We start from the raw sequence: 26,129 nt of genomic DNA on the forward strand, positions 1-26,129 counted from the left end.
AATTTGGAAATTTCAAAATTTGCATAATTGAAAAATTTCAAATTTGAAAACTTGAGTAGCAAAATTGGAAATCTTGAATTTTACTAATAACAAAATATAAATACTAAATTTTCGAAATTCCAAATTTCCAAATTCCAAAATTCCAAATTTTCAAATTTTCAAATTTCCAAATTTCCAAAATTCCTAATTCCCAAAATTCCAAATTTCCAAAATTCTAAATTTTCGAGTTTCCAAAATTCCAAATTCCAAAATTCCAAATTTCCAAAATCCCAAATTTCCAAAATCCCAAATTTCCAAAATTCCAAATTTCCAAATTCCAAATTTTCACATTTTCAAATTTTCAAATTTCTAAAATTCCAAAATTCCAAAATTCCAAAATTCCAAATTTCCGAAATTCTAAATTTTCAAATTCCCAAAATTCCAAATTTCAAAAATTCTAAATTTTCGAGTTTCCAACATTCCAAATTCCAAAATTCCAAATTTCCAAAATCCCAAATTTCCAAATTTCTAAAATTCCAAATTTCCAAAATTGTAAATTTGTAAATTTTAAAAATTCCAAAATATAAAAATCTCGTAATTTCAAAAGAATTCCAAAATCTTGAAATATCGAAATTCCAAAATGTCAAAATCTTGAAATACCGAAATTCCAAAATGTCAAAATCTTGAAATCCCAAAAGTCCAGAATTCCAGAATCCTAAAATTTCAGAATTCTAATCTTTCAATTCTGCAAACTTCCACATTCCAAATTTCCAATTTTTCAGTTCTCAAAATTTCATAATCTACAAACTAAGAACAAAAAGGCATCCCCAAAGAATAAATAAATGAAAATTAATTTTACGACAGAAGATTGACTAATTTAATATACTATAAAGAACAAGCGCTATATATGTAACTTTCAAGATCTCATTACCTCCCTTCATTTTCTTCATCGTTGTGCACGCATTTCTGTCGTTGTTTTGTTCAATACCAATCACATACTCATGCTTTATTTATTTGCAACTAATTGATTCCACTCATTCCCTTATTAGATACATGATTCGTACTTATTCTTCATACAGCAAGGTTTCTAGGCTTGCAAGTCACGTGACGGCGTTATACATAGATGGCCGTCGTATCCTCACTTAACAACCAGTTCTCATTCATTGTCAATCATGTTTCCTCTTTTTGTCATCGTCCAGTCAATCATATCGATAAACTGTTTGAACATATTCTTGATTCTTTGTGCTATTTTTATTCTATAGTTGCTACATAAAGATTCTGAACTGCCATATATGAAGAGTTTATGGTATGTTAACTGTCATGGTGGTTGTCGATGAAAAATGCATCTAATAAACATAATTTAGATGAACAGCTAAAATAGTGATATATAAAAAGATCAAAAGGTATAATAATAGTTTGTTTTAATTTAAAATAATTTAAATTAATTTCAACTAATTTAGATTAATTTCAAAGTAAAGTATTTGTAAAATTAATTGGACTATGAAGTTTAAGAACCTAGGTTATAGAACCTGAGAAGAAATTTAGAAATTTGATAATTTGAGATGTCAAGAAATATGAAATTGGGTAATTGAAAGATTGAAAAGATTGAAAATTTGCAAATTACTAAAGTTTCAGATTTGGAAATTTTTGAATTTAAAAAATTCGACAACTCAAGAATTCAAGGATTTGAGAATTTAGAAATTTGCAAAATCTTAGGATTTAAGAATTGTATAATTTAGATTTTTGATAATTAGAAAATTCAATGTTTTTCCGAGTTGGCATTCTTCTCACTGTGGACGTAGTACGACACAGAATAAACAGAGCATTTCGGAATTCCCATAGTTCAGACAAACAGTGGAGATACAACAAGAGGCGACACTCCGGGCGACAACTTTGATGTGCGACAAAGCCTGTCCCTTTGAGTAGGTTGTGCAGACGAGCGGGAAATTTATATCACGTGAATCCAATTTCACGTCAACCTCCAATAATTAGAAATCTATTTCTCGTAAATTTTCTGTGTATTCCTAATATTGGCTTTCAAAGTATTTATATGAATTTTACAACATTGAAAAGTTGAAAAAGAAAGGAATATACGAAAATGATTAATCTATAATATATTTTAAGGATATACAAACATATCTTGTACATATATATTACAGAAATGGGTATCACAAATAACTTCTAAAGAAATGATATACTATTTATCAAAATTAAGTACAGGCGAATGTGTTGTAGAAAAATGATAAAATATTTACCACGAATATATTACTGGTGAGTGTGCAAGTTTAAACCATTCTTTGTCAACCGTCATAATTACACACTGTGCGCATGCGCATTTTAGAGTACCGGCGTCGAAATTGTACTCCTGTCACTATTCGTTTCACATGGACTTTTAAATTGGTTGTACCAGTCTGTCCCTTTTTACAAGTAATTCTTGTTAGAGTGTCACCACTTGTTGTGTCCCCACTTTTTGTTCAGTCCTATTTCACAATATCACTGCCTATCGATACTTTTTCTTGATTTCTTACTCCTGAGAAACAGCACTACAATGTATGCTTATTTTAATTGAGAATACCGAACATCGCGTACTTTTCACTATACTCGGTATGGTAAAAATGCGACATCTGCCTATCACGAAAGGAAGTTTCCTTGAAGCGCACGAACTTCACGTCACGCGTGACCGTTATAGCGACCAAGTATATTAATCTGCAGTAGTAAACTTTCTGTGCTAGTTAACCTCTTAGGTACGGCGTAACTTCACGCGGCGCTGCTTCTCTGTACGGCAGAATTCGACGCGAATTACGCGTAAATAATGCAGCACTACTATGTGTGACGGACAATGCTGTTCTCTGCGCGAGTATATTGGAATGAAGTTTTTGATGATTAAATTAAAATTTTTCACAAAGATACGATATATATACTTTAACTTTGATAATTTACTTTTTTAGAAAATTCACAAAATATGTAATTTGCAAATGTTTCCAATATCGTGTATTAGTGCAAAGAGGTGCTCCATGGTGCCTAAACTTGGCGTTACCTTTTATTTCCATGTAATGTACTTTTGGATTTGTTAATACTCTTATAAAACGTGGTGAAAAAAAGTGCGAATTAAAATATGTGAAAAATTAATTAAATTTGTTAAAATATGTGATTAAAACGGTGAGTGAGTGAGTAGAGTGAACCATTGTAGTGGCACTATGTAATGTACGGTAACATTCGCGAAAGCCACTATAGAGGCGCGTTGTGCCGAAGAGGTTAACATGTATCGTAGTGATACGATACACTCACGAAAGCTACTATAGTGGATCATTGTACAGAGACATAGTGTCTGCGAAAGCCACTATAGTGGCGCGTCGTACCTAAGAGGTTAAGTTTACTTTGTCTATCATTAACACTTACAATAAAATTATGTACAGTTCTCCTCGTCGTTTAAACAAACGAACACATGAATTACAGGTTCGCGGCGTAGAAGTGGGCATCGTGGTGTTGGTGTTGATCTTCTGGGCGGGCGCGATAGCGTTGTTCTTCAACCGTTGGGGAAAGATTCGCATGTTGCTGCCGTATCAACCTGATTACAAAGAACAGTTGAAGGTTCCGGGCACTGGGGTATGCGCAGCGGCGAACGCTGCTTACACGCAACACCCGACTCAACACACCTGCTCTCAGGTAACGCATTATTACACTGCACTCTCCGCTACCTTTAAAGGGTCTGGTACATCGACCTGCGAACATCCGCTGACAAAACTGACAAGCTCCAGTTTCTCGTCACTCCCGACAAAAAAGAGAACCGCAACAATTTCGCCGTTGCACGATTTTCGAGTGAGAAGCCATATTTTCCGCGCTTTCTTCTCCAAAGTATTCTTCGTACATTTACGCGGCCGTCACGGAACCCGATTTTGCAATTTGACTCTCAAAATGTTATAAAAATATATTTTCATTTTTAATAAAATTTTAAGAGACGAATCGCAAAATCGGGCTCCGTCAGCCGCGTAATTACACAAAGAATATCTTGAAGAAGAATGTACGAAATGTCGCTTTATTACTTGACTTGCGCTGGCGAAATTAGTTGTTGTTCTTGTCTCTTCATTGTGGAGCAACACTAAAGATACGAGGAGTCATGGGGTTTTTACGATTTGTGGAATGAGACTTTTAAAGTCGATTTACAGCTTGACCCGTCGCTTTACCAGACCCTTAATTTTCTCTTTCTTTCTCTCTCAGTCGCTAAATGCAAACAGATCGCGTTTACATACGATTTGTAGTGACCCGGTTTATCTTCGAACAAGCTTGCTTTCGCAGGTTCTTTCAATACATTTTCAAAGTTGATCTAAGGCTAATTACCAGTCAGCAATAGATACACATTTTTGTGTGGAGGTTATGACATCTCGATTGAATCGCCATTTCGATTTAAATTGTGCTGCCGTTTCAATTTAACTTTTGTCACCTTGTCGGTTTATATTCTGTCATCGTTTCAACTTAAATTGTATTACAATTTTAAATTGAATTGTATTACAATTTTAAATTAAATTGTATTATAATTTGCATTTAAATTGTATTACAATTTTCACTTAAATTGTACTACAATTTCCATTTAAATTATATTACAATTTTAATATAAATTGTATTATAATTTCAATTCGAATTGTATTACAGTTTCAACTAGAATTGTGTCGACATTTCGGATTAAATTATTTCACCAAAGATTTAAATTTCATCTCGCCCGCCATTTAAATACTGATTCAGTTGGTGTTAAAATATCTCTTAATTGAATCGCAAATTTTGTGAATACAGGGTGAGTCTTGAACCGCGATGACTTTAAGGAAATTGTATATTGTTCACTGGTGAAGCAGAATGTTACTTGAAATATATTGACAAAAGCAACATTCTCAGTAATTTTTCTTTATGCATATATTACCTTATTTGCATTATAGTTTTTTAACTTTATAACATTATAACTTAAATAATTTTCAATGTTATTTAAATGCGTAACGCTACAAGACTCGCCCTATGTCATCATCGTATACTCAAATTTCATTTTTCTTCTGATATAGTCGTTTTATCATTTGATAAATGTGGTGTGTGGAATATCTGACTCCTTGAGGTGATTCGAACGTCAGTTGAGTGATAGAGAGAACACACATTTTTCTAATCGACAATGTTGGATAAAGTGACATCTTCCAATTGATCGTCTGAGAGGTTAGGTTATATCGGACGTTTTTCAAATACGAGGTCTAACTAAGTAACATATAAAAGTGAATATCACTTAATTTCTTATAAAAAAAATAAGAAGAAAATGTACAATAAAACTTGTTGATTTTCGGCTTCGACAAAATCATGTTCGAAGATTCGCTGCGTTCCTTTGCTGTTATAAGCAATGTTAGCTTCCGTCGAGCAAAGTAAACGCGTACTATGTTTACAGGCAATGTGTGCAGAGCACACGATGCTTGCGGCTCTAAAGAAAAACACGAACAAAATTTTCAATGGAATTTTACTTCTCCGGTTGCAAAATTGCTGAAATCGTCCCCGTTGTCGGATGTGTAGCTGTGCCCGTCTAATTTACCGAAGCATGTACCCTCGGTAAAGTGTTTCGACTTTTCGCTTCCTTAACCTCTTAGGTGCGACGCGCCATTATAGTGGCTAACTCTACTGACTCATTCGCTTACCGTACTCCGCCATTCAGAGAGATAGCCCGCGCAAAATTTAGCCGTATCCAAGAGGTTAAATGAGTAATTTATCGCTTGAACCGATTGCTCCTCACTTTCGATATCTTTACCGTATACTTTTTCTGGAATGTATTCCCATAAATAAAAGTCCAGGCGTGCGAGGTCTGTAAAGCTTGGAGGCCAGATTGTTCCTCCGCGTCCTATTCAATAATCGTAATTGCCATTTTCAAATCTTGCATTTTGGCCGAAGTGTGCTGGGACACGCGTTTACATCGCGCCACAGAAAATAACATACAAAAATTTTCAAATTCAGAAATTTCGAATTTACAAATTGCTAAATTCGATTTCAGCAATTTGTTTGGATAAACATTTTTAATTTGTAAATATACAAATTGGAAAATAAACAATTTTCACACTTTTTCAGATTTGGAAGTTTGAACGTTATATATTATTTAAATTTAGAGATTGAAAAATGTAAATATTTGAATGCTTTTAAGTTCAGAAATTTCAGATTGTGAAGCTCTTGTAGTAAGAAATTTAGGAATTTGTGAAGTTTAAGATTGCAAACTTTGTAAAATTGCAAATTTAAACATTTCCAGATGTTTAAACTTGTACATTAATAAACCTCAAATTTATTAATATAGAAATTTGACAATCTTTAAATGTGAATATTCAGCTACATAAAAATCTCAAATTTAAAAATTGTAAAATTGTAAATTAGACATTTATTAATGTTATTAACTTATTATCTTGTTGTTAAGTTGTTGCAACTTGTTGTCAAGTTATTAACTTGATAATTTACTAAAGTAAAGTTAAAAATATAATATACATATAATATTTACATATAAATACTTTTAATTTTTAAATATAAATATTCGATAATTTATAAAGTTTACAACAATAAAGTTGCAAATTTATAAATTTATATGCGTTTACATCACTCGATAAAAAGCATGCATAAATTTTCAAGCTCACAAATTTACAAATTTACAAATTTTCAGATTTATTCAAATTTACAAATCCCGAATTATTTGCATAAATATATTGCTTTCACGAGTGGTAATAAATTTTGGAATATAAACATATGATAATTTAGAAGCTCAGAATAATAAATTTGCAAATTTACAAATTTGTGTTCACGTCGCTCGACAAAATAACATTGGCAGTACTTCAAACTTGATTTTTTCGAAAACGAAGCCATAAATCAACAGATCCTATTCTATATAATATTTTTCTTATATTTCCATAAAGAATTGAATTGAATAAAGAATTGAATCCACATTTACACGTAACACCGTTTTATTGTATATAACGAAAGGATGTACGTATACTTGAAACGTTGTTATCGAACAAATGTAAATCGTGACAGGTTTCCGAAATCAGCATTCGTATCAGATGACCGTTGAAAACGGCTCGTATGTCGAATCTAATGCATGGTACGTGAATCGTACGAGCATGACAGGGATATCGATTTAATCAGATGCTATTAGAATTTAATTGGACGGTACACGTAATCGTGGAAACGGCGGAAACGAGTGTTTCCCAGTGAAGCCATACGTCAAAAAGATATATCGTCTCGGATCGGGTATTGAACCGGGAGATATATTTTCGCTGAAATTCTAGTCGCTTGTGTACGTCTTCCAGCTTCGATTCCCTTCGACTTCGAGATACGACCTAGATAAATTTACACCGTCCGCCTTTTTGCTATTTACGCCTTGCAAGAATTAATTGCCGATTGATCTTCAGAAACGGTGAAGTTTATTAACGGCTAAAGAGTTTCAGAATTAAAAAATTTACAAGTTAATTATTTTCCAATTTGACTGAGAAGTTGTCAAGAAAAATTACAGCTCGATTGAGATTTTACACCGTCTGCCTTTTTGCTATTTACGCCTTGCAAGAATTAATTGCCGATTGATCTTCATAAACGGTGAAGTTTATTAACGGTTAAAGAGTTTCAGAATTTAAAAATTTACAAGTTAATTACTTTCCAATTTGACGGAGATGTTGTCAAGAAAAATTACAGCTCGATTGAGATTTTACACCGTCTGCCTTTTTGCTATTTACGCCTTGTAAGAATTAATTGCCGATTGATCTTCATAAACGGTGAAGTTTATTAACGGTTAAAGAGTTTCAGAATTTAAAAATTTACAAGTTAATTACTTTCCAATTTGACGGAGATGTTGTTAAGAAAAATTACAGCTCGATTGAGATTTTACACCGTCTGCCTTTTTGCTATTTACGCCTTGCAAGAATTAATTGCCTATTGATCCTCATAAACGGTGAAGTTTATTAACGGTTAAAGAGTTTAAGAATTTACAAATTAATTATTTTCCAATTTGACTGGAAAATTGTCAAGAAAAATTCAAGCTCTCAGATCAAAAATAGACTTCCAATCGGTTCTGAAAGAAAACGCAGTATAGGTTATGTCACTAACTCAACATTGATACAAAATTGAATTCTAATAAAATAAATTACATAGCAGACCATGAATACATAATTCGATTAGTTCCGCAAGCTTGAAGTTATCCATATTCATTCAGCAACATCCAGATAATCGAAATGCTATATCTATCAGATGACAATGGAAGACGTTTGGATTACACGTGTATTTAAACTCGAATGGACTCTCCCGATCCGATTGGACGTTTTACAGGTGTCGTATTTATAATAGGTTTATTCTCTCGACCGATTCTAACCCAATTCCGAGCTTCTCATTTGCCTACAATTCATTTTTTACTGTAATTAACAAGCTGCCAATCACATTCCTCCGATGAAATGAACAGAAAATCAAAATGTACATCTAAAGGTTCAGAGTCTGCTAAAGAAGTTTGAATATACTTTATTGGCAACGGGATATGTATCACTTTCTTATGGCGGCATTATTGCTCAAGAAAGTAAGGTAATATTCAGTTTTTCAAATGGAATGTATTTTTTGATATCGTATGAAAGCGTGTATTAGAACGTATGATGACCTTCGGGTCAACAAGGACTGAAACAAAAGAAATACTTCAAATATTTTGTGTGGTTGAACCCGTTTTGATATACGCTTTCATATCATATAATTATGTAGTATTCCATTTGGAAAACTCACCTTTATTTTTCTAGAAATAATGCAAGTATAAAAAATTGAAAGTTAAAAAAATTGATGTATATCCCTACGTTGGTAATAAAATATATTCAAACTTTTCTCTCTTCCATTTTGAATGAACAGGATGAACATCCTGTACAGTAAAGTCTTGATATAAACGAAAATATTGTTCCTACTACTGGAAGTAAGAAGGATCCTTCGAGACGCCGGAAGATGTAACATAATCCGGATTCATATCTGTGAGCCAATACCAGTACAAATATAAAACTATTCTATTTTTCATTTTTATGTTATAAAAAGTTACCAATAGATCTTTTACATTTTTCTGATTAAAATGATACTACATACGATATAATTTGAATTATATTTACTAGTTCAACTTCGAATATGAAGACACACTACAATTGTGGCAGTTGGCAAAGATCAAACCGTTGTATTATTTGCAATGAAGATGCATTGCTAGCTTTGTTATTTTTAGTCCTTTCTTTATACAACTTTTTCCAATATATTCCTGACATTTTCTTGATTAAAATGAGTCCAAGCACGACGTAATTCGGAGGATATTTACTTATAATAACTTATAAAAGCAAAATCCTGGAATTCATGAAACTATCGTAGTAGTCTGCGATTTCGACTGTCAGACGTGTCACGTGATTATCCGAAGAGCACCGAAGAAAAACGGAATTACCCGACACGTCATTACTCCTCTGTTTACCGCGAATTTTACTACAGTAAAGCTTCAATGTAATCAAAACGCGTAAAACAAGTAAATATACTCGCAATTACGTCGTGTTTGGTATCATTTTAATCGGAAAAATGTCGCAAATATCTTGGTAAAAGTGGCATAACTAAAAAATATAAAATAGAAGAGTTCTTATATTAAGATATTGCATCGATATGTTACTGTATCTTTACGTTCGATCGTTCGGTTATCTCCGCCTCTCACTGTGCTTCGTTCGGCAAACTTCGGTCAGCGTCGGAATAACACAGTGTAAACAGAAGTTCAGATTCAAAAGATTCGCCCGTATCCAAACTTTATAGTGTGAACAAAATATTTGAAATTGCAAGTAAACATGTACTGAATTACGTCGTGTTTGGTCTCATTTTAATCAGGAAAATGTCAATAATATCTTGGTAAGAGTTTCGTAACAAAAAAATAAAAAATAAAGAAGTGTTCTCGCATTAGGATTATGTCACCGATATGTTACGTTTTATTTACGTTCGGCCATTTCCGTCGCCCGTTTCCTACGTTCGGCAAACTTCGATGTACGAACTATGCTACATAATCGAAAGTTCGGGAAGATTGATTCGCCTATATTGAGACTTTACTGTATAAGCAATTCGTGAATATAAGAAAGACAAGCGTCTTAGGTAAGACGGATTTCAATAACGTAGGTAGATTGATTCGATTTAATCTACAGACGACGAACTCTAATGAAATCGATTTCTTTCTGTCTCCTCTCAACCTGCTCCATCCTCGCCTCGAACAACCGATTGACTCTAAAATTAATCGACGGTCCACGTTGCAATAAATCACCAAGGTAATGACCACATTGTCGGATATGGTGATGCAGTGTGGTGGGGGCGGGGGCGGGGGCTGTTGCGTGTTGGAGCAGTGCTTTCAGTATCCAAGAAGAGCCCGAGAGCCCCGGGACTGTGGCTGCCAATTCGCTCTTCTGCACAGGGCCGACATCGCGTGACCATCGGTACTTGTCTACGATCTCTATTTTCTTCTTGTTCTTCTTCTTCTTCTCCTTCTTCTTCTTCTATTTCAACTACATCTTTCTTCTTCTTCTTCTTCTTCTTTATTCTGTACGTATTAACAAGCTGTTTCACTTGTTGTGATCTGACTTTCGTCCTGTTCTCTATCGTATCTGTCTTTAATACTATCACGACGTGCTTTTAAGTTATACACGGTGTAGAAAATACGTATTGTGTCGTTTATAATCATTGATCGGTAAAGATGAGTTTACGTGTTGAAGTAACAAGGCGGAGATGAGGATGTTAACACTAGAACTACCAACGGGTCAACAAGACTGGTTGTAGGTTTCATATTTCATATTACAAAATTTTGTTATCGTTCCTCTGTCGAAATATTTTGTTATATTTTGTTGAGATTAAAAATTGTTATATGTGTTAGCTGAGGGTTCATTTACTTCTTGCACTTTAGTTTAAATTTAAAAATAAGTATGTATATAACGCTGGTAGTTCTAGTGTTAAAAAAATGGACAGTTAAGGTATCTTTTGGATTATTTCTGATGCCATTTGTATCTCTGATACTAATTAGATTGAACTTGTTCTTGAGTTAAGAATATATTGTTAGAAAAGTTATACTTGATATAAATATTAAGACTACATAAGTAATTCTTAATATATTCTTAATATTAATAATTGTGTTCATTTATATTGATTAACTGAATAAGTTTCACTGATTACTCTAATTATCATAATTAATTATTTGCTTCGGTTGCAATAATTAAATAATGCATTATGAAAACTACATTCGTTAAATCATTGTATAAAAAACATTAATTAATGAATTAATTACATAAATTATATTAAATCATTAATTTTGTAAATTGTAGAAATTCTTAATAAATAATTGATTGTAACAATTGTAGAAATTTTTAATAAATAACTGATTATATCAGTTGTAGGAATCTTTGATAAATACTTAATTGTATCAATTGTATTGTCAATGAATTGCATTAAGTGCATTAATTAATTAATTGTAAGAAGTTTGCCAATTATTTAATTGCTACAACTGTACATTAATTATATAATTGTAAAAATTGTTAGTGATTAATTTATTACAACAATTGTTCGTTAATTAAATTCATTAAAACAATTGTTCTTGATTAATTTTTTTAAAAAATGTTTCTTAAGTAATTTATTGCAGCTACTGTTATTGATCAATTATTTGCAGCAATTATTGGTGATGAAATAATTGCACTGATTATTTTAATTATATAATGGCAATAAATTTATTAATTAAATAATTGCTTCTATTTTCTTAATTAATCGGATCACTTGTAATTAATTAGTTATGGCGGCTGTATTAATTGTCTAATTACATCAGTAGTGTTGATCACCCTATCATTTCAAATTAATTAATTCTGTATAAATTTAATTAGGTTTATATAAAAATCATAACTTGTTCAATTGCAATAATTAATGTGAGAGATACAAGTGGCATAAGTTAACAATTTAATTTAATATTAATTGCGTTATGCTAATTAATCAAAATCAAATTCATTAATTATATTGTGTACAGGAATAAAATATGTTATTAACATTTGTCTAAAATCTGATAGAAAAATTGTAAGAAACAAGTAATACAAATATTACAAAATGAAGATAATTAAATTTCTGCAGAAATTTATATTTTTTAAATTTATTCAGAAGTTCATCTTCTGCGACTTACAATTCACCCTCAAAATCGTTATTGGCATATATTAATATAATAACTTTTGAGAAATTAATTACATAAATTAATTTTATTGAAATGTGAAATAGGGCAAATTCGAAATATTATTAGATCGTGACTATCGTAAATTACATGTAACAACTTTGTATGCAAGCAGCGTGTTTCGAATGAAAAGGTCATCTAATTATTATGCAAACCATACTGAATACCAAAATGGAAACAGAATTTCAAATTGCAATATGATCCAATATCATTGATTACTAAGAATATCGAAATTGCAATCTGATAATAGAATTTTAATCACAATGAAATTGCATTCTGGTAATTCATTTGATAAATAATCAGAGTTATAAAAGTGACTGAAGTTAACGTGGTCAGTTTTTAGTAATGCACTTCTCAAAATACAGTATGTCTCACAACTAGTGTAGGTCCCTGAAATGGGGAATAGCTGACGTGATTCTGAATAAGATTTCCCTTTGCGAAAATGGGGTTTGAAGCTTCGTTTTTGAATTATTAAGGAAAAACACGGACCAATCAAAGCGCGAGGATTACGCATGCGCAGACGCGAGAGCGACAGCTTCGGATAACGCGTAGTTATCCAACGCTTGGTAATTCAATGCGTGGTAATGCAACGCGTGGTAATCCAACGCGTAGTAATCTAACGCGTGCATATTCAACGCGTAGTAATACAACGTGTGGATATCCAACGCGTAGTAATCTAGCGCGTGCATATTCAACGCGTAGTAATACAACGTGTGGATATCCAACGCGTAGTAATCTAGCGCGTGCATATTCAACGCGTAGTAATACAGCGTGTGGATATCCAACGCGTAGTAATCTAGCCCGTGCGTATTCAACGCGTAGTAATTTAACGCGTAATAATACAGCGCGTGGTAATTCTAAACGTATGATAATCTCACGCGTAGTAATCCAGCGTGTGGATATCTAACACGTAGTAATCCAGCGCATGGACTTCCAACGCGTAGTAGTCCAACGCGTAGTAATGCAACGCGTGGTAATTCTAAGCGTAGAAATCTAACGCGTAGTAATCCAACGCGTAATAATCCTCGCGCCCTGATTGGTCCCTGTTTTTCTTTAATAATTCAAAAACGAAGGTTCAAACCCCATTTTTCCAAAAGGAAATCTTATTCAGAATCACGTCAGCTATCCTCCATTTCAGGGTACCTACATTAATCGTGAGACACCCTGTATATGGCCATTTTGAATGACGGTCATATATCTAGACATCACTACGCACCTAGCAACAATCTTACAGAACTTCGAATTTATTTGATTACAAACTTAAAATCTATAAATAATAAAGTTTACTACTAAATAGTAAACTATAAAGTTTCTAAATTTTGTGAGTGAAGCAGAAGATAGAAATGAGAATTAAATATAACGTATATGTAAATATTTAGTCGTTGATATTTCGCCATATCTCATTTCACAATACATCATTTTACTACTTCCTTTTTATCACATTTCTGATAAATGCTAATACAATTCCTCCGAAAGGTACACTTAAATGTCCAACACTAATATGTCTTTCATATGGTACAAAAATGATAATATGTTAAAATTCTTCTTTGGTAATTCTTCTTAGTTAATATTTCTACTTTTATAAAATCTTGTTTATTTTCCATATACTTTATTATATTTATTGCACACAGCACCGAGTATTGAATACAAATATTGCTAATTAAGCAAGTAAACGAGTTTGTAATAATACGGTTAATGAATTGTTATGGACGTTTTAATACGTCCTGTATTATACATTCCGAACAATTCGAAGTTAACGAAACCTATCAGAAGGATACTCAGTGAAATTGAACTCGATCCTGAAATAGGTTTTGTATTGTTTCGTTTTACTATAATCTGAACGTTCTATTTATAACGAAGATCAAAGGACTTGATTATATGGTGGGAGTGTAAAATGTAACCATAAACAAACCAGTAAATTATTTCATTTATTGTTATTACATTCAGTAAATTATTACATTTATTATTATCACATTCAGTAAATTATTACATTTAATATTATTACATTCAGTAAATTATTATATTTATTATTATTACATTCAGTAAATTATTATATATAAACTTGTATACAAATTTAAAATAAAATACCTAAAATAGAAATGATCAAAAACTACTTCAATTCTCTATTATTATCTACTAAACTAGTTACAAAAATTAAATTTAACAGAGGGTTTCAAGAAGTAATTAAAACTTCTGGAATTAATTTACAGTTTTCCACTGTGAGGTATATTACATCTTTAATGTTATTGTAGTAGATGTAACAAATATTATTTGAAAATATTGTATAAAATAGTTCAAACTTCATTTAACAACAAAAGTATTAAGTATTTAGTTAAAAAATGTGAATTAATGTGCTTCAGAAGTAGAAAAGTTGATTCTGGGCCTGCTGAGATAAATATGCGCAGTATTCTTATATGCTGCGTCTGCGCATGTTGCTGAGCGCATGCGCAGAGCGGTACCCTTCACTGGTACTGTCGCCATATTAGTTTCCGACGTTACATACTCGCCATAAACTATCATGTCTAAAAGTAATTACACGAATGTATTCTATGTAAATTAAGTTTCGAATGTGTTTTACAAACATATAATTACGTAAACATGTATGTATATATATAATAAACAAAGTGAAACTAAAAACAATTCTAATTATGATCACACGTATCATTATATCCAGATATAGAAAGTAAAAATATGGAACATGCTGTCTAATAATATAATTAATATATAACATACGATTTATTCAACGCTTTTGGTCTTCTATATAAACATAGAACAAAATGCAAGACGTTATATAAAAATGACTCAGAGTTTACTAATTATGTATCATACATTTATTAACTTATCTTTGCCGATCAATGTGACTACGTTTTCTTGTAATCTGTACACGTCTCACGGTATTTGTTCCTTTATGTAATTTCTCTGCAGCCCCGACAGAGTCCACTTGACAATAGAGATGCTGTTGTAAGACGATAGTTATAACAGTGTTTGTTTCGCCGATTGGAACGTAAATCGACCGTGTGTATTGCGTATGTAGGGCAATAGCCACCGATTCGAATGCGAATCGATCGTTTACGTATATAAACGTTCTCGTACACTTCTCGATCGATTGAAATGTTTTGACAATCAACAGTAATCCTTGATCGTACTGATCTACGACTTAAACGGTTCATTCCTTTTTATGGACACGACTTCTTAAGTTTTAATTTTTGAGTTCAAACTTGGAGAGAATTTTTTTCACGCCATATACTAACTTTTTAGAGGGCGAGGACAAAAAAGAAGAAACTTTTTTAAGCTATCATAATCCACTAACACAATCTATATAAATAGGGTTAAGTTTAATAAATAAGATTATGTGTAACTTGCACTTAGGTATACTTACATGATATACATTACTTTGGAAAGTGAATTTTTAATACTGTATTTTTTCTTCAAGCGATTTTCACTTGAATATTTTTTTTCATGATTTTTCAAATATTTTTTTTTAAAGTATGTTAAGAAAAATAACTGAAACCGTAGATACTGGAGTCTGACTGTATTTTAACACGACAAATTTAATTATTTATTTAAATTATGTAGGTAACTAATTTGCTTACGTACTTAAGTAGGTAAATAATTTGTGACATCAACGAAATAGGAAGAAATAAGTTAAACATAAATGTAGAAAGCTACATTAGAAAAAAATTAGAAAAACTATAGTAGATATGTTAGAATGTTAAGATAAATCTAAAAGTTGTGGTTTGTAGCTTCGATCAGCTTTTGAAGTGTTATACGTAGTACTATAATGTAAGAATGCTTTTGACCAAATGCTTTGCAGTGCATGTTAACGCTAATAACGCTAAATTGCTGTTCGATGCTACCTCGATCACTGTTTTAACACTGAACTTACCGGCGTATAATGCACACTTAATTTAAAATTAAAAATAATATATGAATTAATAATTGTTAGAATATACATTGATATGAACAGTGATCTTTTTATTTAGATAAAAGATTCTTGTTTAGATATAATATTCATATTAAAATATAAATAATTTATAATTTATTATAAATTACATTTATAATTTTTAAATGATATTATTTAATACTATTTTAAATTATAATATTTGTAATTTTTATAAATTATAAATTGTATTTATATTTTTTATAATTCATATTAAAATGTAAGTATTATTTCTTTGTTCTAGATAAAAAATTAATATAATCATTAATATTCTGTCTGGATAAAAAGTTAATGTAAATGTTAATTCCTGTTTAGATATAATATTCATATTAAAATATAATTATAAATTATAAATTATATTTATAATTATATTTATAATTTTTATAAGTTATAAATTGCATTTATATTTATATTTTTTATAATTTATAGTAAAATATAAATATTAATACTTTATTCTATATAAAAATTAATATAAATATTAATTCATTATTGTAGATAAAAATTAGTGCAAATTTCAAGAAAAACGACTTAAAAAATTTTATAATTCATAATAAAAAATTTAAGTTTTTTTTTTAAGTGAACTTTTAATTCCCCCCAGCAATATTTCAGTTTAGTCTGCATAATGATTATATCAAAAATAAAATAAAAATATATGACTGTAATATCTGTCATACATCAGATGTCACGCAACAGAGACGAGTTATTCGTAAATTTACTAAAAGATAGGAAAAACTTGAACAGTATAATATTTTTACAACTTTATTTTCCTTACAAACGTATGATGCTAAAAAATGCAAACACACTTGTTATTAAATAAAATAACGTATTTTTCTTACTTGTATCAACTCTCAGGAACAATCTGAACTTTAATTAATAAAAAAATACAATTTTTTGTGCGACATCACATATTTTTGATAAGTTAATGGATTACTGTAAAGTTCAAAGCATTGACTATTATATTACAATACTATTTAATATTATAGTACAATATGTACATACAGGAACGTCAAAAAATAAATAAAATCGATCGACAAGTGCGTGAACTGTGTACGAGTTTGTTGAATAAAGAGAAAAAGAAAATACGTAAACCTTCAGAAAAGTGGAAACCGTCGGTAGTAAAAACAACTTAACACGATAAAACAATTTGCAGTTTGCACCAATGCTTGAATCACTTCGAGTGCTGCGTGCATCAATAAACTGCCCTCAAACATTACGACTGGCACTTTTCAAAATGCTTATTTCTAGTGGCGTTACACAAATATTTTTGCTTCTCACGATTCACGGCCACTTTTAGCAATTTCATATGTACAGAGTGTTCCAGTTTTTTATCGTCAAATTGTTCCATACACAAATATCAGAATAAGATATTATACACAATATCTTGTTAGTATTAACAGTATTAACACAAGGCTTAAAGCACATATGGATAAGTTGTACGCGAATTCGTTAAACTAGTCTTTAATGTGAAACACTATTTCCAAAGATATTTACAAAATCATTCGAAATCGTTCAAATTTTCAAGTTTCATTCATGAAAATTACACTGTGCATTAATTTTATCGAAAGGAAATAACATCAGCACGAAAAATTATGTACAGGATATCCTAGTCTTTTATCGCTAAACTTTACCGAAATATTCCATACGCAAAAGTAAAAAGATGTTATATTAATGGAAAGTTTTTAACACTTTGAAGCGCATGTAGGTAAATAATAAGTTGCACACGATTTCAACACTATTTACAAAGATATATGCAGTTGAGGAAAACAGTAACGGTTGATGGACAAAGAAGTTCGCATAACACGGAGATGAGAAAGTTTGACGTCACGTGCGAGGTCCTGCGTGCACGAGCGTCGCGAGGAGACTGACCGAAGAATAAACAAATATGGCGCCTAGCAACGGTTTATGTAGACGCGCAATTTCGGGAATATTCGATTTCGAGAGTCGATCAAGAAAGATGTCGCGAACATTCTACGACGCGTAACCGTTTAGAATATTATGCGAAAATCCGCCACAGTTATATTGACATAGAGTTTTAAGCTTTATTAAAAAGTTATAACAAAAGTACAAAATAACTGTGGACCGTTTTGTTTTTCAATGCCATATACAGCGTGTCCCAGTTTTCTACGCAAAACTTTACCAGCATATTCTATGAATAAAATGATAAAATGTTATATGAACAGAGACTGTTAAATATTTTATCGAAAGTTTACGAGGAATATATGAAATCGACGATTTTCTCCTGAGACACATACGAATAATTCTTGACTTTCATATTTTTTTTACAGTTAGGAGCCTATGTTCGTACAAATACTTTTGCTTATTTTATTTATGGAATGTGCTAGTAAGGTTATTGGGTAGCTTTGGTCAATTTGAAACTTTTGAGATAAAATAAATTGTTAAGTGTTGTTATAGATATTTCTTTACAAATTTTTTTATTTGAAATATTGTAATTGGCAAATAATTTTGTATCGTAAATTTTTTAATTTACATATGTACAAATTTTATAAATTTACAAATACACAAATTCATAAAATTAAAAGTTTACAAACTTACAAATTTACAAATTTAAAAATTCAAATCCAAAATCAGAAAATTTGCAAATATTGAAACTTTGCAGTTAAAAAATATAAAAATTTACAAATTTATTATTTTACACATTTTAAAATTTGAGGAAATAGAAATTTAAAAATGTAGGAATGTAAAGACTAAAAATTTAGATATTTAGAAATGTAGAAACAGAAATGTAGAAATTTACAAATTTAAACATGCATAAATTTACAAACTTAAAATTTGAAAAGTTAGAAATTAAGAAACAGAAATATGAAAATATAAAAATATAGAAGTATAGAAATATCAAAATATAGTACAAATATAGAAATATCAAAATATACTACAAATATAAAAATATGGAATTTTTCAAATACACAAATGTATAAATTTACAAGTTTACTTATTTACAAGTTCAAGATTTGTTGAATAAGAAATTTAGGAATTTAAAAAATTAATAGTTCAATAACTTGATAATAATTTGAATATTTAAAAATTTGAAATCATAAAAATTCAAAAATTATACAATTTTAATGTTGTACACCAGGCGTATAATTTTGAAACACCCTATACACATATATCCTAAAATACTTTCCTAAATCGACTTTTAAAATTTAATGAACGGTAGGACGATTCAACTAAATAATATTGTGCAAAATAAGGAACAAAAATGAAAAAATTATGCAATTATAATGTGCGCCAGACGCATAATTTTGAAACACCCTATACACATATACCCTAAAATACTCTCATAAGTCGACTTTTAAAATTGAATAAACAGTATTACGATTCAACTAAATAACACTGTAAAAATAAGAAACAAAACCAGTGAATTAAGACATATATTTAAGTATCAGCAAAGGAGAATTTATCCGCGATATTGTTCGGCTCGAACCCATCGAGAAAGCAGGAAGATCGTCATCGGGAGGACCATCAAATCACGTGTGACTCGTAATCCGACGTTTATGGGAAGAATATTGCTTCCGGAAAGCTATGTCTTCGCTAAATATACCTTGTCTCAAAGTTCCCGGAGTAATAGCTTCCTGACCCAAATCTGAACGGGATCACGAATCTGCTACAGACAGGAAACTCGTACGTTAGCGCCAGGATATAGACGTGCTAAATTCGATTGAGCGTCCTCCTGCCGGTCAGTAAAGACTAATTAAATCTCATCATGTAGACCACTGCAAAGGGCCAATCTAGGGAACGATGGAAAAACAAGTAGATTGATCAGTTGACCTACTTTCCATAATAGCTGCAACGCACGTCAAATCCCTGTTTTTTGTTTAAGATTTGTAGTTAGATTAATCATATACAGGGTGTTTGTTTACAATTTCACCACTGATCTAACTGCAGAGTTCAGTTCAAATGGAACACCTGGTATAAAAAACCTTCAAATTGTAAATAAATAGCTAGTTGTAAATTAAGTAGTATTAGTAGAACTTTTTGGTTTGGGTCAAATATTAGAAACTAGGCAGTAGAGTGTATCTAAACATCCTACACACAACAGAAGTGATAACGGATGTAATAAACAATTATTATAAATAATGTATAAATATGAATTCATGGATTTAATGTACACAGGGTATACTTTTGTGGGATTTTTAGTAGTCTCAGAATTGAAATAAAAGCCTTTATATAAAGAGTTTGTGAAAGCTTTTCATATAAAAGTTTAGGCACATTGATTTCTCCTAATGGCTATGTGCTGTCTGGCGAGTTAGCAGATGGAAGAAATATGAACCTTATTGATTTGCTATATTATGTTATATTTATGTTTACTATGGAAAGTTTACATTACTGTATTCTTTTTAATTTATTTCTGTATATTGTTTATATTACCTGTATAAAATTTAAGTACTGTATTACTTGTATATATGTATTATATACTGTATGTATATTGTCCTAAAAACATCAAAGAATGCTTCACATTTGGGTAAAGTTAGGTTATGTTTGTTCTTTCCATAAATATATCTTATAAAGCGGCAATATAACTACATAAATATACCAACATTTCATATTGTCGGTAATCTGAGCTTTGACAGGAAATTATGATCAATATTCCTTAAATGCTAATTCGCATTGCATAAATATTAAATTGTGTATAATTCACGTATTAACGTAAAAGTATGCTGATATAAAGCCTGATTTTCAGCCGTTTAATATTCCAACCTTATGTTCTCTTTATTTTTGCATTAATTTAGTTTCATATGCGATCAACCTCATTATACCTTCATTTGTTTCAAATTATATTCGTAAGATTCGTTTGTAAAGGTTAGAAAGTGAAATACCTCGTGAAAGAACTTTCAGAGAGAGAAAAGCCATGTTCGACGCTTATCGCTTTAAAGGTTATGGTTATATTGCGAAATATATAGGTCGTCCAAAAAGTGATATTGCCGATTATGTTAGTAAAAGATGTAATTACGGTGAGAAGAATCGTTTAGGTCGCCCTTCAGAATTGCTTCCTCGAGAGAAACGTAAACTTCTACCATTAGCTTCTAATTCGACAGTATCATGTTCAACTGCGAGATAACAGTAGATTAAATGTTACGAAAACCATCCTTAGAATTATTGTTGAAATTTCGAAATTGATTCCACGACACTGTCTTTTAATTTAACAATATATTAGCCGTTTACACTACACGTCTTTATTCTTCGTCTTTCAAATCTATTCTATTCGCCACGTGTCAACCGTCGCGGATCGGCAATCTTACGCCGAAAATTGTCGAAGATTGTCGAATCGTTCCGATTGGCTCCGAACGTCCTAGCGGAGACATACAGTCGTCCTTCTTTAATGTTCCTTTTTAACAATTATTATAACATCTCTGCACACTGTTAACGCGAAAATGATATCGACATATAAAACAAAGATAAATCAACGAAACTTTCATTCGCTGAAGTAAACACGAGTACGGATTGGAAAAATGTTAGTATAAATATTTGTTTTAAAAGAAACGAACGTTTCATAGTTACAATTTGTTTTTGTAGGTTATATTTAGTGAGGAGGAAAAATTCAATCTAGGTGGACCAGATGTTTTAATTCGTATTGACACGATATACGAGAAGATGTGAAATATTTTTCGTAACGCAACTTCAGCTCGGTTATGATTTATTTCTCGGCGCTCACGCGTCGTAGACTGTCGACGATTGCCGAATTGTTCCGATTGTCTCGAGAGACGTTCTATGGCAAATACGGTTATCCTTTTTTCAGCATTCCTTTTTAACAATTATTGTAACATCTTTGCACACTGTTAAGGTGAAAATATCGTCGACAGATTTGACAAACGATGATAGATCTGCGAGACTTCCATTTGCTGAAGGCAATACGCCTACGGATTGGAAAAATGTTAGTAAAAATATCTATTTTATATGAAATGGATGTTTCGCTGTTACGGTTTCTTTTTTCTAGGTTAGATTTAGTGACAAGAAACAATTCAATCTACTTGAGTCCTTTGGTTTTAATTCGTATTGACATGATATATAAATGTAAAATATTTTTCTAAACGCAATTTTCGTGCTAACTCAGTTTCCGTTCCTCAGTTCATGGAAATAGCTCCATAGCATTTATTTCCCGCGTAATGAACGGTAACAATTGTTCGAATACATTACAAAATTATTTGAAGCCCCATTGGGAGAACACCATAGGGAAAATTTAATTTTCATGCAGCATAATGCATCGGTACATTTTTCATGTTGATTAAGAGAGTTTGCCGATAATAACATCGGCGATGGAACACGATTAAACAGTTGGTATATTTATGGAACGAATGAAAATTAGTTTATATGCAAATTAGGTGAATATTTACGTTAATATGTCAAATTGTTGTTACATAATTTATATATGTACTACAAATTATTTAAAGAGTGCTTTCTTAAATTAGTATTTAAAAAATATTTAAAAAAAAAAATTCCAGCAGATGTCTCAGACTAATAGCAACAAAAAGGGTTAGGTAATAAGAAGTATACTTATGCAACTCACAGTACTGTTTCACAGAATTTTTTAACAAGTAACCACCGAAATTTAAAATGTGGAATGACAAAAAGGTGACTAACATTATTAAGATAAAAATAAAACTAATTATTTAAACTACTTATTTAATTTTGTATGTTAATTAAGACATTTGCAATAAGCTAATTATTTATTTATATCATTCTATTCATTACAATGAAATATCATTTCTAATTATTTTTAATAATATAAAAAATGCCAAGTACCTCTTTCATTAGTATTAATATCTTTTCTAGCCAACAGAAACGATTCATCTGCTTGAAATCAATATACAAGCTTCAGGTTACCCTAAAAAATTTGTAGATAACGAGCACAAATTCTGCACAGTTTGCAAAATACAGAAATTGTGGAGCACTGGAGTAACTTGCGTGCAGATTATCGACACACGTTGATGTTGAAAGTTAACGCACATGCGAACACCGATGCTTTCACGTCACGTTTCACCGTCTCGGTATATCACCGGGATAAATGCTTAGCTCACCTGAAATGCTTATTCATTTTTTAGAGGCTGAAACAATCGGTTATACTGTCAAATAGGTCGACGAGTGACCGATGCTTCTGCGGTTATTAATTGATTACTTGGATGAAAGTGCAGTTTTTATCTGTTAACGCGGCTGGAAAAATGATCCATCACTTTCAGAAATTGAAAAATGTTACAAACTGTGGAGAAGTTTGTTTACTAGATGGTAACAAAATAAATTGAATGAAAATAGTAAAAACAATAAATTAAGAAAAAAAATTTAAAGTAATTCAAATTCAAAAATATTTTCTCGTTTTTATAAATTATTATAATTGAATAAAAATAGTAAAAACAATAAATTAGTAAAAAAAAATTTAATGTAATTCAAATGCAAAAATATTTTCACCTTTCTATAAAATAATAATTATATATTTTGTAATATTTTCAACTCGTATAAAAAAATTTGTAATTGTTATATTGTGCTTTTCATCCAGGTAAATTGTTCATTGAATAATGTATAAAATGTACAGTGTTGTGTAAGTATGGCTGTGTATAGTTGCAAAATTATTCTGTAACTGTACAGAGTATTTTCACGCGCGTTTTCAGATGTAATTAAGGGAGTAAAAATTTGAATCAAACGTACATGTTGATATGTTTCATGAGAACACGAAAACCTTAAGCAACAGGCAGTCGCGAACATGAGAACGGACATGTTTTGTTGATATGTGTTTTAAAGAACATTCGCTAAAAATAAAGTTGTTTATCAATTTCTCATTATTAATAAATTATGTGTGCATATATTTCTGATACAATTTTTGAGTAACTTTTTCTAAGGTACTGAAAAAATGAAATACTATAGATTGCAAAAAAGATTCATTTGTTAATAAATATTATTAAGCATTGAACAATATTTTGTATAGACTGAAAATATTAATTTTTGAAGAATTAAATTTATTTATTTGCAGAAAGTAAAAACTTATACAGAGACTAAAAAATTCATAATGTATTAGTTTTTACAAAAAAAAAAAAAAAAATTAAATGTTACAAAAAATATTTTGAAATTGATGCAATATAAAAGAGTAAAATTTTGTGTACATAAAAGAAGATAATTCTGAAAATTTCAGTGCTTGTATAACTATTTATTTATAGTTTAATGATCATTCTCCTATAATTAATTATCTATTTGCAAGATCAATTTAAAGTTTGTCTTATATTTTTGAAATTTACAAATAGTTATTTATTTTCACTTTAAAAAGAGAAGAATGTTGGGTTGTTTGGAAAGTTTGCAACGAAATTTGATAATACAATTTTTTATGACACAATATACAACTAAACAATGCAGTATACAATTTAATGATACAATATACAATTTTTATATTCTCAAGTACGATGTTATTCAATGACAACATTTTTTCAGTTATTACATAAAAAGCTATAGTACTATGAAAAAATGTAAGAATTTTAAAATATAAAATCCAATTACTAGCTTTGTCATCCTTGTAAACAACGCGTATCATTGTATCGATTGTTATGAAGCTTTTCCCGCGCCGATAAGAAAACAGCATGAAATATGGAAAATTCACTGTACATAATATCTTCCATCTTCGAAACGTGTTTACATGCACAGAACTTCCTAAATATTGATTCTTTTCTTCACAATCATCGCGCGGGAGCTTCACCTCTCGCAATATTGCATTTTTACAGAATGTTTGCATAAAAATCAGTATTCTTGTATACGATAAGGTTTTAAAAAAATGTAGAAGGTAGATTTATAAATTTTTTAGTAAAATGTAAAATTCAAGATATTGGATAAAATTTAAAATTTTAACAAATATTATTAACAAATTACCAAATTCGTATTACCATTATAGATTAACAGAAGTACACACAATGACGGAAACACAACCAATTTTAATTTAATAATATACCTCTATTAATTTACATATCATTAGAATTTACTTGTATGTTAATACAAGTATGTGGAATTAAATACAAATTAATGATAACAGATTCAAAATTATTGAACGCCAATTTGAGGATTATTAATCAAAATGTGCATAATAGGTTGCTGTTCAGATAGTGAAGCACTTTTTATATCCAAACCCTGAGTTAAAGTTTAATAGCTCTCATAAATGTTACGAACTTTCCAAACAACTATTTCAGGAATTACATAAACAATTACATAATATATTTGTAAAAAGAGAAGAGCAATTTTATTTTTAGCGAATACGAAAATACTTTCTGTTTCTGTCTCAGCCACGGAAAAATCACGCTTATCGAAAAGTTACGTTGAAATGCAATTTTCGCTGGCTCGATCGATACACAGATAGGAGATCTAATCGTACGGTGTGGAATTTCCAGCATCTGCACTGGTCGAGCCATCACGTGGACTCCTTGGATAGCGGAGGTGGTTTAGGGTGGCCCAGGACATCGAGGCCCCGGGTGAACAGCGCCATCGACGTAGCCGGCTTCCTATCCCAGGTATGTAATCGAATGAAAACAGAAACCGGTGGAAACATAACAAAGGTAGCAAGGAAATGAGATTTTTTACAAGAGCAAGGTAATTCTCATTTCCGATCGTACCTTTCTACATCCTTATATTCCTACGTACTTGCAGAGTTTTCTTTTTTTTCATATTCTTAACCCCTTAGGTTGACCTTTACGTGGCGCTACTTATACGGCAGAGTTCGAATCGAATTAAGCGTAAACAGCACTACAATGTGTGCTTATTTTAATTGAAAATACTGAACATCGAGTACTTTTCGCTGTACTCGTTATGGTAAAAATGTGACATCTGTCTATCATGGAAGGAAGTTTCCTTGAAGCGCACGAACTTCACGTCACGCGTGACCGTTATAGCGATCAAGTATACTAATCTGCAGTAGCAAACTTTCTGTGCTAGTTAACCTCTTAGGCACGGCGTAACTTCACGCGGCGCTGCTTCTCTGTACGACAGAATTCGACGCGAATTACGCGTAAA

General features: G+C 30.9%; 1 protein-coding gene and 1 long non-coding RNA gene across 13 annotated transcripts in view; both read left to right on the top strand.

Annotated features, from left to right (window-relative positions):
- LOC100880196 (uncharacterized) overlaps positions 1 to 26,129 on the top strand; it is a 156,630-nt gene that overhangs the window by 84,918 nt on the left and 45,583 nt on the right. For 11 of the 12 annotated variants that reach the window (XM_076534623.1, XM_012287982.2, XM_076534621.1 and 8 more), the window contains exons 8-9: positions 3,436 to 3,645; positions 25,511 to 25,630. In XM_076534623.1, the coding sequence (XP_076390738.1) occupies positions 3,436 to 3,645; positions 25,511 to 25,630 (330 nt within the window). The remainder of the gene's footprint in view (positions 1 to 3,435; positions 3,646 to 25,510; positions 25,631 to 26,129) is intronic. The other variant, XM_076534627.1, reaches the window with a different exon arrangement.
- On the top strand, positions 21,223 to 22,153 carry LOC143265009 (uncharacterized). Its single transcript, XR_013039047.1, has 3 exons — positions 21,223 to 21,606; positions 21,669 to 22,026; positions 22,090 to 22,153. It is a non-coding gene; the product is annotated as an uncharacterized LOC143265009 (long non-coding RNA).

This window comes from Megachile rotundata, chromosome 8 (genome assembly GCF_050947335.1).
Source record: "Megachile rotundata isolate GNS110a chromosome 8, iyMegRotu1, whole genome shotgun sequence".
Lineage (NCBI taxonomy): Eukaryota > Metazoa > Arthropoda > Insecta > Hymenoptera > Megachilidae > Megachile > Megachile rotundata.